The 15,208-nt window shown below is 40.1% G+C and overlaps 1 protein-coding gene and 1 long non-coding RNA gene across 2 annotated transcripts; one reads left to right on the forward strand and one right to left on the reverse strand.

Moving 5' to 3' along the window:
• Positions 1-243: 243 nt before the first annotated feature.
• Positions 244-2,816, reverse strand: LOC121761242. The gene is made up of 2 exons (XM_042156873.1): positions 2,494-2,816; positions 244-655 (listed from the first exon to the last, which is right to left on the reverse strand). Exons 1-2 carry the CDS (start codon positions 2,798-2,800, stop codon positions 495-497), a joined length of 468 nt encoding a protein of 155 aa, XP_042012807.1. The 5' UTR covers positions 2,801-2,816; the 3' UTR covers positions 244-494.
• Positions 2,817-3,154: 338 nt separating this feature from the next.
• LOC121761503 lies at positions 3,155-4,306 on the forward strand. Its single transcript, XR_006042017.1, has 3 exons — positions 3,155-3,268; positions 3,429-3,651; positions 3,746-4,306. It is a non-coding gene; the product is annotated as an uncharacterized LOC121761503 (long non-coding RNA).
• The last annotated feature ends 10,902 nt before the right edge of the window (positions 4,307-15,208 follow it).

Genomic DNA, 15,208 nt, shown 5'->3' on the forward strand with positions numbered 1-15,208 from the left:
AAAGCATGCTCGAACGTACAAAATTTACTCTAAACTACTAGATCTAAAAATTCCAAGTAAGAACGAAAATATTGCGGCGAAGAGATAAACGAAAAGTAAAATCCAACTTCATAAAGATCAAATCCAGACGAACACTTCAGAATTCAAGAGACAACTGAAAATATCAAAGGTTCAAAGCGAAATAACAACTAAAATTAACAAAGAAAGTGATTAAAGATTGTTTTTCTCATCGGGCGATGAAAAGGTATTTCGGCTACAAAGATGATGAACTGGAACGGCGGTAAACTCTTCTCCGGCAAGTCGCCGAAGTCTTCAAGTGATCATGACTGGTGGCGAGAAACGAGAAGTGTAGGAGCTAGTCTCCATTGGTGCTGGAACTAGAATTATCAGAGAGAGAGCGAGTTGTTGAACGAGTGCTACTTCTCTCTCCAAGTGACCTTCTATTTATAGGGTGGCTTGCCCTAAAAATTAGGGTTGTCTCTCCTTGTACATTGTCACTTTTTTCCCCCATTAAGTTGTAGGTCGTTTCCAAGCAATCCTTCTTTCTCCATCTCGAGCTTTTTGGCATGCATCTTGGTCAGTATTGCACCGTTCTGGCGTCCTTTCTCACTTAAATCTCCCGGTCCTTTCCCTACTGGCTTGTACCCTTTTTTTCCTGCAAACTTAAGCAACTTTCTTTCAATAATGCACGTTAAGCTCACATACTGACCAGTAAACCAAGGCCTAGAATACGACTTATCACCCTATCAAAGGTGAAAACTCAGAAAGGAGATATCGTAATTCATCAAAGTCTCCCTTTAATCTTTCACAAATGAGTATATATAGGAGGTGTTAAAAAAATCCATGAAAAAACCTTACAAATATAGAAAACCGCCAACATAGTGCAAAACACCCGACCGTGCATTTCCCACGCCTCATTTTGCCCACCCGGGCGAACTTTCTGCCTCAACTCCCAAAATCGGCCCAAACGCCCGACCGGGAGTTTTGCATGGCTCAATTCGCCCGGCCACGCATTCTCTCTGGAGTCACCCGCTCTTCAATGCGCAACTTTCATAAATGGGTCATAACTCCCTCCACCGAACTCTGATTTAGGCGTGTAAGATACTCAAGCGAAGCTCTTTCAAAGATAAAGACATTGGTTGTCTTTGAAGGGTGTTTGGATGTCATCTTGGTAAGTTGATTTCTGTTTGAATGCAGCTCCAGTTGCAACTTAGCAACTTGGCATGACTTTTCCCTCTTCTTGTGGCCCCAATCTATCCACGGCTCACGGCGTACTAGTAACTCTTGAGACTCGGCACCCATGGTCGTATCATCCTTACCTTCTTGGGAAGGATTTGTCCTCAAATCCGAGTCTTCTTTATTCCTCGCATCCTCGGGAGGTCCTCTAGCTTTATTGAATCATTGGCATGTCTTTTCTCTCATCCTTGGATCCCAATCAATCTGTGGCTCACGCCGAAGTGAAGACTCTTGACGTCTAGCACCAGTGGTCATATCAAGAATGCTACTCCGGAGGGTGTTGGTGGCAGTAGTGAATAGAGCACTCCTCGGTCAACCTCTATTGGGAATGACAAGAAGCGAAAGAGCAACAACATCATTGAAGGTCTGATTGAGTTGCTTGGTATGATGCACAATGACACCAACGCCCGACTGACTCTCTCTCACTCAGGCTAGGCTATGGATTTGATTTGAGCAAGACTCGTAAAGACGTGTATAAGCTTCTTGGCCATCTTCTAAGGCTTTCTCGCGAGCAAAAAGTTCGATGTTAGTGAAATAATCCTTGAAAAGGTTGAGCGTCTCGATTTCTTTTTAAGTAAGCTAGACGATGACGTTTGGCATATGTGTTCCGCACTCTTGCCAAGTACGCGGTGTGTCCCCCTCTTATTGTCGGCCGACATAGTTGTTGAAACTATTGTTATATCGATGAAGTAGTTCTTATGGCAAACTTTACTATGTGGTATTTTTTCCTTAGTTATATGTATTTGCAGCTATAATGTCATTATTCGTGGCTACATAATAGCCACGACTTAATCTGAGATGACGTAGCTAGCTTAGCCTCTAACTTACCCTCACACCTTGGAACGTTAATGACCAGGATGATTGTGTTAACAGACTCATTATCCAATCATTCATAAGCCTCAGGGAACGATTTCCTTCGAGTGCTTGTCAAATTTTCAGCTAAAGGTGAGGAGTCCGACTCGCTAGCCTCACCACAAGGTGAGGACGGACCAATTCCATGTCGAGGTCCTGGTCAAGGCCTGGATATGAGGACTTTGGTATCAGAAATGACAACCATTCCGGTATTATTCCCCTTATTCACCTCTTCCATACCAAATAGCATTGTCAACTTGGGATACTCAATGTCACCCGCGTAGTAGTAGGCAATAGTCAACTTATTTTTCTAAGGATTAAATTCAGTTAACACTTTATCGTTGGAATGTGTCACATGACAATTACATACTGATATAACATTTCTCTACAATCAGATGCACTTACCTGTAACGGGTCTTGAGCAAACTAACTGTGTTTGATTGCATATCCCAATAAACGTCGTGGGTATGCCGAACAAGCTTGAATGCATGGAAGTGCTGCTCAAGAAACTGGAACCTATCGTACAACTCAAGCCATGAGAATGACACACCGGTTTCGGATTTAATGGACTCGACGGCCTCCTCGAGAATGGGGATTGGGATGTCGGCGCCACTCCATCGGGCCATGTTCTTTGCCCGAACAATGACACACAATAGCAGCGAATCGGCCTCGGCTGACCATTTGGCCTTATAGAAAAAAGGCTATTTGTCATGGGATGTTGCTGCTCATTTTTTGTTTGTGATTTGGTTTACCAAGTGGATGGTTTTATATGTGGACAACGATAAAGAATTGGTATTAGAAAACCCATTGAGTGTGGTACTAGAAAACCCTATGTGTAAAAGCTCAAATCACATTTTCCATGCGATTTTAGGTGAAGCTCCATGAATAGTTGGAGGAACCCGTGAGTGTGGCACTATGATTGACATATTTGTACCTATTTCTCATATTTTTGTCTATTTGCATATGTACTTCATGAATAAAACAACCTTTGCATGATTCTTTAAACAAAATTCAACCTCAATCAACTCCTCTCACGGGTTGATTCCTTGTTGGTTTGCTAATGTTGATAAATTGAAGGATTTCGGCAACAGATTTCAAAGTCTACATCTACACGCATCTACTATACCTCTACTTAGCCTCAGTTGCGTACTCAGAACATGAATTTGAGGGATTTCCTTTCGTAAGTAATGAAGCATTCACAGGCTTCGTTTGATTGTAGTTTGTTAGTGGCATGTTTCCAATAGATTGATTTTGATCGATTAATTTTGATCTATATCAAATGCGAAGGTAATTAGTTTTCCATTGGTAACATTTTCAATGTATGATTCATGTTAAACCAGAAGCTGCCCCGTGAATGGATTCGTTTGCATGGTTTGGATTTACCATCTCGATGTGAACTTCGAATGCCGTTGGGCACAAGGTATTCCGTCGGGTTCACAGTGATCGATCGCGAATGCTACTTCGATCGAGATTGATGTCTATTCTTGCGCTACAATCGAATTCAGTTGACTGGCACTTTTCGTTTTGATGAGAGTGGTTGTATGCCCAAATGAGATGTATACGGTGAATATTTAAGTGTTTTTAGCTCATCCATAATTATCAGCATTAGTTTTTTGTTTAAAAATTTTATAACCAACTTCAATTCTTCTTGACTTAGAGCTTGAGTGTGTTCCCCAAGATCCATACCGGACACCCGACTCCCAAAGTGACGACACTGAGGAAGATGAGACATATGACGTCGGATGGCCCGTGTTCCCTCTTCCATCGTTCATCATATTGCTGCTTGGCTCAGACCCCGAACAATTGGTTTTGTAGGAACTACCGCATATATGGTGGAAAACCAACATTGCAGACGAGAATTCCATACAACCTGTAACTCTCAACACGACACGCGGCTCACATACTATCTATATGATGATATCGGACCAAGTAGTGAAGATTTGCGTGGTTAGAAGAGGGCCGTTCGGGCCAATCATCTTCTTTTGGGAGATGTTTGCGAATTCGAGTTGCTTAGTACTCCAACCACCACCTTCAGGGTCATATTCCACAACTAGGAAGTATTTGTATCTGTATTGCATAATACGGTTTTTTCAGTTTGATGACTTTGCGATTATATGTCAACTTTCTAATTATGCCATGTTGTAGTGCTAAGTAGAAAAAATGTACTCCCTCCGTTCTATAGTAGTAGCGGGATTTCTTTTAGGCACGGAGATTAAGAAATAGATGTGTAATGTAGTAAATAAAAATATAATAAAGTAGGAGAGAGGAAAAACTAGAGAGAATATAGTAAGAGAGAGGAAAAAGTAATCGAGAAGAAAAGTGTTACTTTAACTAAAAAGGGAAATGACTCTACTACTATGGAATGTATCAAAATGACAAAATAGCTCTGTTGGAAAAGAAGATGACATGTGTTGGAAAAGAAGACCACATTAATATGCCGCCCACATTAAGTAGTGTAGAGTTCCTAAGTGTTGTAAAGTACCAACTACATTTATTGGTGTACTAGAATGTTCTCATTCACCCTATAAATACTAGGGTGAATGAACATTTGAAAGATATGGAAAACAAACATTGAAATATTTCTCTATACACTTCTTCCTATCAAATGACTAACCAATCTTTCTCCACCTCTCTCGATTACCATCTTTAAGATGGTATCAGAGCAGGAAATTTTTATTTGGGGACTCAGAGCAATGTCATCATAGTCCCATACCCTTCTCGGCCTTTCCTTCATTATCCCTGCAAAACGAAAACCAAAGATGTCAGATTCTGACACAGAAAATACCAAACCACACTCTGCCGATACTATGGCAGATTTTGCGGCACAATTTGCCGAATTCATGAAGTTCATGAATAAAACCGGAAACAAACCAGAAAACCCTCCAAAACAGTCACCACAAAACCTGGAGTCTTTGGGAGAAATCCGCTTAGAAGACAAACTCAATGGGGATAATTATCCCCTTTGGATAAATCTGATGGAACGAGCTATAGGTGGAAAGGGACTGATTTCTCACATTTCTGGAGGATCAGAACCCCCCACCGCCAACGATCCCGGCTACGCGATATGGCAACAACGGGATCATTGTTGCTTCAATTGGATCATCAACAACATTGAATCCAGTTTGAGGAATGAAGTTTCACAGTATAAAACAGCCCGAGACCTATGGGAAGGTCTGGCAATCACCTATGGAAGTGGAGCTGACCCCTTTCAAGTACATGATCTACACAGGCAGGCGATGACAATTAAGCAAGGAGATATGAGCCTGGAATCCCTCTGGAATAAATTCCAGGACCTATGGATCTCAATAGATGCAAGAGATCCTAATCCCATGGAAAGCCCCAAAAGCATCGAGAAGTACAACAAACATACACAGAGGCATCGACTCTACCAATTCATATGGGCTTTAGACGACAAATACGACAAGATCAGACGGGAAATACTAAATACAGATCCGTTGCCATCTGTTCGCAGAGCATATGGTATGGTGAGAAGGGAAGCTGTCAATGAGAAGGTTCTCAAACCCGAACCAGACTCATCTGGAATCGCAGCCGGCCTAGGAGCTTTCCACAGAAACCGCCCAACTCCAGCGGCGCAAACCCCACCGGAAATCTGCACACCATTCCCACCAAATCGAAAACAAGATGAAGACAAAAACAAGCTTATTTGCTCACACTGCGGAGGAAAAAACACACACGGGATACATGCTTCCACCTCCACGGATACCCCGAATGGTGGCAAGAGATGAAGAGAACTCGCCAAAGTGGAAAACGAGGTGGCACCGGGAATGGAAGGGCAGCAGCCGCCATTCTGATCGGAGGAGACCGAGCCACCTACACCGGAGGACCGGCGGGCGGCTTCGGCAAACCCACGGTCAACGGCGGAGGCGGCGGCTTCGGCAACTCCACAGGCACCGGCGGCTTCGGCAATCCCTCATCCAGCGGCGGCAACGTCGTCACTCCACCACCACAATACCCTAACAGCGGCGCAGCACCAGGGGGTGGCGGAGGCGGCGCAAACCAAGTCAACGTGGCCAAAGCATCAATTGCATCGACTCAAACGTGGATGGAAGGTAAAATTAATGAGGGGGAAGGAGGGACCGGTGACCACCGGTCTCCGATCTCGGCTGGGAAGGCCGACCGTGAGAGGGAGTCGACGGGTGTGGGAGCAGAAATGGAGCGGGAGAGTGAAAGGGGGGACGGCTAGGGTTTTTTAGGAGAAGAACACTCCTTTTGCAAAATAGTCCCCCAATCCCACATCAATCCTATAAAACACCCCACCCCACAAATATTTTCGAAACCCCACCCCTACTTATACCTGAATTCCAAAAACCCACCCCAGAAAATCACAATATTTCCAAATATTTCCCCAACTTTCGGAAAATGCACAATCACACCCGAAAGTTTGAATTTCCACCTTCCACACCATATACAAACTTGGTCCAAGCTCTGGCATATTCGTCATCCTCAAAAATAGGACCAAAAGACTCCCATTGGATTTTTGATTGTGGTGCAACTGACACAATGACATTCGATAAATCCGATTTTTTAGATATATCCAAATCAAAAAAACCTTTTGTCCAAACAGCCAGTGGGGAGTTAGCACAGGTCGAAGGGGCAGGAACTATATATATATCACCAACCCTTCGTCTCTCCAATTGTCTTTATGTTCCGTCCTTGTCCCACAAATTATTGTCTGTGAGTCACGTCACGAAAGAACTTAACTGCAAACTCCTAATGCAGCCTCGTTTTTGCATGTTACAGGATATCAAGACGGGAACGATAGTTGGGCGTGGCACTGAGCGACATGGACTGTACTACGTTGATGAGATCGCCCAACATAGTACTGCACTGCTAAGTCGTGGACTGAATGAAAGACAGATATGGCTCCTACACCGTCGGTTAGGGCACCCATCTATAGGATATCTCCGTTTACTCTTTCCCAAATTAGTTTCTTCTTCATATGTTTTGAATTGTGAAACGTGTGTTTTGGCTAAAAGTCATAGACATTCCTTCAAATTGAACAAAACTAGAGAAAAAACTCCTTTTGCTTTAGTTCACTCTGATGTTTGGGGCCCTGCGCCCGTTACCGGGGGTCAAGGATTTCGATATTTTTTGCTTTTTGTTGATGATTTTTCTCGTATGACTTGGATTTATTTTTTGAAATCAAAATCAGAAGTCTTTGGAAAATTCACTGAGTTCTATAACCTTGTCCAAACCCAGTACAACACCAAAATCCAAGTCCTTAGATCTGATAATGGGAGAGAATATGTGAACTCTAGCATGAAAACCTTCTTTACCGAAAAAGGTCTCCTTCACCAAACAACATGTGCCTACACGCCAGAACAAAATGGGGTGGCTGAGCGAAAAAACCGGTATATTTTGGAGATCACCCGTGCACTTCTGATAGAATCCCACATCCCTAAAACCTTCTGGCCTGAAGCCATAGCCACATCTGTTTACCTCCTAAATCGTCTTCCCACAGGAATCCTAAACTTCAAAACCCCTTTAGAGGTATTCTCTAACAAACACTCAATTCCCTCTTCTCTCATTCTTGAACCCAAAGTTTTTGGCTACACTGTCTTTGCTCACATACCCAAAAATGATCGCGATAAATTCTCACCATGTGCTGTCAAATGTGTTTTCTTGGGGTATGGAAAAAATCAGAAAGGGTATAGATGTTATGACCCATCAACAGATCGCATGTATGTAACTATGAACTGTGACTTCGTTGAAAGTGAATATTTCTATAGCCAATCTAGTGGTCAGGGGGAGAGTGAGCCAGGTAACCCGAATAGTGACGCACTCAATTGGCTACCTCTATGGGGAGAAACCATTCAGGGGGAGGAAAATCCTATCATAATTGAGAGTCCAACAGCGCCAATTCCTCATGAACAGAACATGTCGCCTCAGGACCCAGCCAAACTATCGAACCAGTCTTTGAGACCCGAGGTAAAAACTTTTGATCCCAACATTGGTACTCTGCCCGAAATTGCTAACAGTGGCAGGGAAAATATAAGTGATACAGAAGAGCCACCTACAGAACAAGAGACAGGACATGGCAGATTACCCCACAGGAGTACGAGGGGCATTCCTCCTCGACGATATTCTCCAGACTGGAAAGGACGAAAATCAAGGTACTCAGTTGCAAATTTCACCCAGGGACACCTTACTGAAATGGCTAGAGCGTTTGAAGCTGCTCTCTATGAAGAAGAAGAGATTCCACAATCCTTCGAGATGGCAATGCAACACAAGCACTGGAGGGAAGCCATGAAGAAGGAGATTGATGCCCTGAAAAAGAATGAAACATGGGAGATATGTACTCTACCTCCGGGAAAGAAACCAGTAGCTTGTCGGTGGATCTTCACCATAAAACGACGTGCAGATGGTTCAATCGAGAGATACAAGGCAAGATTGGTTGCTAAAGGATACACTCAAGTGTATGGAGTAGACTATGAGGAAACGTTCTCCCCGGTGGCCAAACTAAATACAGTAAGAACTCTTCTTTCTGTGGCTGCATGCAAAGAATGGCCATTATACCAGTTGGATGTGACAAATGCCTTTCTTCATGGTGAACTTGAGAAGACCAAGGAAGTCTATATGGAGGTCCCACCAGGTCTGTATGAAGAATTTGGAAAAGGGCAGGTATGCAGATTGAAAAAGACCCTCTATGGGTTAAAGCAATCACCCAGAGTATGGTTCGGAAGATTTTGTCAGGCAATGTTCAAACATGGCTTTAAACAGAGCCATTCAGATCACACACTATTTCTGAAAGAAAGGAATGGAAAAATGACATGCTTGATTATTTATGTTGATGACATGATCATAACAGGAGATGATATTGAAGAAATCCAGAATTTGAAAGAGAATCTCTTCAAAGAATTTGAAATGAAGGACTTAGGAGCTTTGAAGTACTTCCTTGGGATCGAAGTGTTGAGATCCAAGCACGGAATCTTCTTAAGGCAGAAGAAGTATATACTTGACATGCTCACCGAAATAGGTATGCTTGACTGCAAGCCTGCTGAAACTCCAATGGTACCCAACCATGGGTTGAAAATTGTAGATGGAGCTAAACCTACAGATCGTGAAAGATACCAACGGCTAGTAGGAAAACTCATCTACCTTTCTCATACCAGGCCAGACATCGCATATGCCGTTGGAGTTGTGAGCCAATTCATGCATCAGCCTCAAGAAGATCACATGGATGCTGTCACGAGAATTGTGAGATACTTAAAAGGAACATCTAGTTATGGGATATTCCTAGAGAAAAAGGAAGATTTGGAAATTGATGGGTACACAGATGCAGATTGGGCAAGCAATCCAGTCGATAGAAAATCAACTGGAGGGTATTTTACCTTTGTTGGGGGCAATTTAGTCACGTGGAGGAGTAAGAAGCAGAAAGTGGTTGCCTTGTCAAGTGCGGAAGCTGAATTCCGAGGGATCAGGAGCGGTCTTATGGAGATACTTTGGCTTCGAAGATTATTAACAGAAATTGGATTCCCACCGACACGGAGGAGTCAACTTTTCTGTGACAATAAAGCTGCAATTAGCATTTCAGAAAATCCCGTACAGCATGATAGGACCAAACATGTGGAGGTCGATCGTCACTTTATCAAAGAGAAACTTGAAAGCGGAATTATTGAGTTCCCATTTGTCCGATCTGAGGAACAACTGGCAGACATTCTCACCAAGGCGTTGAGTCCTACAAAATTCAAAGAATTCATTGGCAAGTTAAGTATCGGGGATACCGTTACTCAACTTGAGGGGGAGTGTTGGAAAAGAAGATGACATGTGTTGGAAAAGAAGACCACATTAATATGCCGCCCACATTAAGTAGTGTAGAGTTCCTAAGTGTTGTAAAGTACCAACTACATTTATTGGTGTACTAGAATGTTCTCATTCACCCTATAAATACTAGGGTGAATGAACATTTGAAAGATATGGAAAACAAACATTGAAATATTTCTCTATACACTTCTTCCTATCAAATGACTAACCAATCTTTCTCCACCTCTCTCGATTACCATCTTTAAGAAGCTCTACTACTACATAACGAAGAGAGTATTTCTTTTTCACTAAAAAGTCATGATGATATTTATGTTGATTAAACTTATATTTTAATATTCCATAATTTTTCAATATCTCACAATGGGACCACGATCCTATTCACACTGAGTTCGGAGTATATTTTTACTTTTGCCTACAATCAAGATATAATAACAAAATAAATGGATTAATTAATGGATCATAAAAGAAATACATGGATACATTATTTAATTTATTCGAATACAAACTGTTGGACTTATAAAAAAATTACAGCCACTACTTCGTGAATAAATAACTAATTATCACTCGGGTCTAAGCAACATAAGTACCCAAAGCAATTGCTTTTTCAAATAACAAGGAACAACCATAGCTATTTTAAAATTTTGTTTTTCCGAATAAAAAACAGTTACAAATTACAACAATTCATTCAAATCATTAAGCACGACGACTCCACTTTCAATGGCCGTTATTGCTAAGAGCTCTACATTGAGGTAAAGATAAACACAATCAGAATTATCATAGAGTATAACAAATAGTGGCCAATATATACCTCGACCCACTTCTTGTTTGCCAATGCCTCACGAAACCCATTCCAGTCGGAGGTCGCCTCGATTTGGTCGACATAGTCGATTCCTCATTGCTCGTCGTCAGCACCGTCAAAGTCGGTCCAGCTCTCAACCAATTCATCAAGTACCATCAAAGTCTGACTAGCTCTCAATCAATTCATCATATGGGTCAACCGGCATCGCACCCCGAACGTAGTTATGCAACAAAAAAACAACACATAATGATACGAATTTGGGCTTTGATTGGGTAGAACGAGGCACTCCGTAATATTTCTCATCTCATTTTAAGCACATCGAATGCCCTCTCAATGACATTCTGTACCTTTGTGTGTTGCATGTTGTACAACTCGACTGGATTCTGTGGCTTAACTGCATATGGCTCCCATTCTTTGTGGTGATATCAGGCGACGCCTCTGTATGGGGTAAGAAAACCTTGGTTGTTGGCATAACCATTATTACACACATAATAGTTTCTTACATACATAAAAAATAATAAAACTCAAGTAGCATAAATGCTTACGACAAGATATTAATGTAAAACAATAGCACTTTCACCTATACGAACCTTCAGCCCATACGGTCGATTAACAGCGTCCCTAAGAACACGAGCGTCGCCCGCTTACGCTTCCCACCCAGGAAGGACGTATGTAAAACGCATGTGCCGATCATAGGCAGCCAAAGTATTCGTCTTGATCTGTCGCTTTCTATTCATTCCTAAATTTATGTTTGTCCTCATTTGGAACTAGGATATTGATGAATGTTTCATCATGAGCACCTACAAAACCCAGCACAAAATATACATAATATACCTCAAAATGCTTCCATCTCCGGTCAACACAGTTATCCTTGATAGGTTCAGGCTTCACAACGAATAGAGTGTGAATCTTCAATACAGCCTTAAGGACCTCGTGCACATAGCGGGAAACGGTGTGCCATGATCACATAAAGTCAAAACCCACAACTCGATTCTTCTCGTGGTGCGCTAAAACAACATGAAAAATTGCAACCTGCTCCTCAATGGCCAAGAATGTCCTGTCATGAAACCCACTCAGCTTCCGGAAAAGTCTAAACAACCGACCAAACGCATTCTGATCCATACGGAGGTTCACATGGAAATCAGTGTCAGTGACCCCTACAAGTCGGTTCATGTGACTTAATTGTGTTGGCACTCTACCCATGATGTTGGATGGTAGTAATGTCAATAGCCTTCTTCGTTTTCTTGAATGCCCTAGGTGGCGAAGAATCAAATCTAATGTACTCATCATTGCGGCACGGTAATTCTGCATTACATCCTCAACCAAACCCAACACATTCTTGTCATGTTTTGCGATACAGTCCATGGGTATGAAATCGATATGTCGTCCCTGCTACAATGGTTAAGCATCTATTGAATCTATAATAATCACAAAAAAATCCAATGACGTACAAACTCAAAACCATACAGATCGGATCCAAATTCACAGTGTTAAATCTATCCCCAATCGAATCTAATGAAAGCCTACAAATCGGAAGACCACATAGGCTGATGAACCAAGAAACAATCTTTTTACCCAAATCACACACGCACACAAGTAATATACCCAAATAATAAACTAAAAATGCATTATATAAAACCTATGGTGAAGGCCGACCAGATTCTGATCTGACATGAATTAGAGCCAAATCGAAAAAAAGTCAACAAATAATAACAGATTGGAGCTAGAGGAACCTAATTTTTCACGTAAAATTGCATTATAGCTTTGGCAGATAGTTACAGATCGAAGTCAAGATTGATAGATACAGAAAATTGAAACTAAACTCCAATCCGAACATGAAAATTTGGGTTTCCTAGCCGGAGTCAATTGGTCCACCTCCAATAATTTCTCGTCAACCGCCCACTGTTGCCCCTTCTTTCGTCGCCCCGATTTGTTAGAGGGCAATGGGAAAACATGCTGTACGTCATTTCAATGGTGTAACCTAATGTGGCTGGGCTACTCTAACACATATTGCAGCCAAATATTTAGATACGCTAACAACATAAGGCCTCAATAACTCAGTCCTTTGCTTTTTCATCGGGCCATGCAAATACATTAACTAACAGACGAAACACCAATAATGGATGGTTAACAACCACTAAATTGCCCTATCATACAGACCAAACACACCCTAACTAGAAAATAAATACTCTTTCCGTCCTCCAATAATTGTCCACTTTAGTTCCAGCACGAGTTTTAATAAATGTAAAAGAAAATGAGTTGAAAAAGTTAGTGGAATATGACTCTTATTTTTATATATTAGTTTTATAATAAAATGTGAGTGAAATAAGTTGATGGAATATGAAATCTATTTATCATTTAGAGTAAAAAGTGAAAGTGAACAATTAATGGGGGACGGACGAAAATGACAAAAGTGGACAATTAATGAGGGACGGAATGAGTAAATACCAAATTAAAATAGCTTTGCATCCAAGTCTTGTGATTTTCTGAAAAATAATGATAAACCTAATTCTCTTGGGTTTGTTTCTTCATTAACCACTCCACTAGTCTTCAATCTTTGATCCACTTGTATGTAATTAAATTAATGCAGCTTGTACTGCTAATTCCTGCATCTTCAATGAACTTCTTGGCTAATTCTTGATTTAGCATATCATGACTTCTTGGCTCGGCTTCTCGTGACTGGTCCAACAAGCACTGTAAATTGTAATCCTTCGGCTGCATCACTTGTGCCCATTTTCCTAGCCTTTATACTCTTTTGTTGAGGGCTGATTAGTGGTTTTTGGAACTCTTTTACGAACAACACATAAATTCAACAACCTAACTTAAACAAATTCAAATACGGCTATAGTTTCAGCCAATTGAGTGAAATTCTAAAATCCCTAACACCAGACAAAATTTCTAAGATACTACATCAAGTTAATCAATACGCTTCACCGCCCAATAAAAGCGCGCCACTGGCGGAGCGCGTGGTGCGCCAACTCTCTCTCTCTCAACACCAGCTCGTCGTCGTCTCGGAAAGACGAGACGAGATGGAGACGCTGGCGAGTTGCATTGCGGATACCCTAACAACGAACGAAAAGGATCTCCTACTCTATTCTTACTCCAACTTACATTATTTATAACATTATTTTATTTTGTTGTGAGTGTTGGAGTAGGAGATCCGCATTTAACAACAAAAGTCTCTCTCCCAAATATATACTCCTACTTACGTTCTCCATTTTTCTATCTCTCTGCAACACCAGATTCGGTCTCGTCCATGAACACACCATCATTTGTCTGCCTCATCTCTGCCGCTAGAGTTTGAGAGATGATTTCATATTTGAATCATGACGTTTTATCAATAAATATTTAAGGAAAGTGAAGAAAGTTTATGAGATGAATAGCTAGCCTTAATTACTACGATTAGGGTAGTTGTAGGATATTATGAGATTACTAGTATCACGCCTATGCACAAATTAATATATTTTTAAAACATTAATTTTTAATTTTTAATTAATTAAACAAAATTAAAATCAAAATTAATAATGAACAATATGAGTAATAATTTTAATTATATGAGAATAAAAAATCTATACAAATTAACATTGACGCATAATAAATTTGAAACAAATCACAGAATATAATGTTTAAACATTAAATCATGGAGTAGGAAGATAATATCTATCACAATAAAGAATTAAACACAATAGATAATTACTCATCATTTTTAAAACTTCTTTATACACTACATTAACTTTAAAATTAAAATCAACATCATCATTATAAACTAAAACCTTCAATTCTTCACAATTCGTCACTCTCTCAATAAAATTAAAGACAAATTAAATTACACATTAAATTTACCAACAGAATAATCCTTTCATATGACTCAAACTAGTTATAGATATGTATAAAAAAATTAGCCAATTATAATTTCAACATAAATTTTTTAACTTGGATCACCTATAATGTAGCATAGATGGACTAAAAATCTAATCATTACTATTAAAAAAATTATAATTATTAAAAACAATAAAGAAAGAAAATGGTGGTAACACAAATCTAAAAAAGAATACATTAATGAATAAAAATGGACGGAAAGAAAATGAAAAATATAATTAAGAAAAAAAAATAAGTACCAATAAGTTCATATAATATTAAAAACAAATATGATGTTGTATCAAAATTGATATATAAAAATGAATGAAAAGAACAAAAAATATAATTAAGAAAATATTAAGAAAAAGAAAAATATAATTAATAAAATAAAAAGGAACGAAAATATAATTAAAAAAAATATAATTAGTCAACCAAAGAAATTGAGGAAGTCTCGAGCACTGAGTATGATGTGGAATGGTTACATGCCGTCAATCTTTCCTTCTATGATAAGAGCAAAAATGATATGCTTGAATTCTATAAGGTAGGTAGATATGTGTGGATATCCGGTCTTTAAATGACATATTTATAGGCTAAAAACCCTTTAATTATATACGACCATTTTTGTAACTCCCACACATACACGATTAGGGGTGAGCAAAAAAACAGGAAACCGAATAT

This window comes from Salvia splendens, chromosome 13, assembly GCF_004379255.2.
Source record: "Salvia splendens isolate huo1 chromosome 13, SspV2, whole genome shotgun sequence".
In the NCBI taxonomy this organism is placed as follows: domain Eukaryota; kingdom Viridiplantae; phylum Streptophyta; class Magnoliopsida; order Lamiales; family Lamiaceae; genus Salvia; species Salvia splendens.

What these genes read in the sequence shown, in the direction of transcription:
- LOC121761242 (XM_042156873.1), bottom strand. Translation starts at nt 2,800, where the DNA reads ATGACAAATAGCCTTTTTTCTATAAGGCCAAATGGTCAGCCGAGGCCG. An exon ending in TTGCTCAAGACCCGTTACAG is followed by an intron (nt 656 to 2,493) that starts GTAAGTGCATCT and finishes TTAAGTTTGCAG; the next exon opens with GAAAAAAAGGGTACAAGCCA.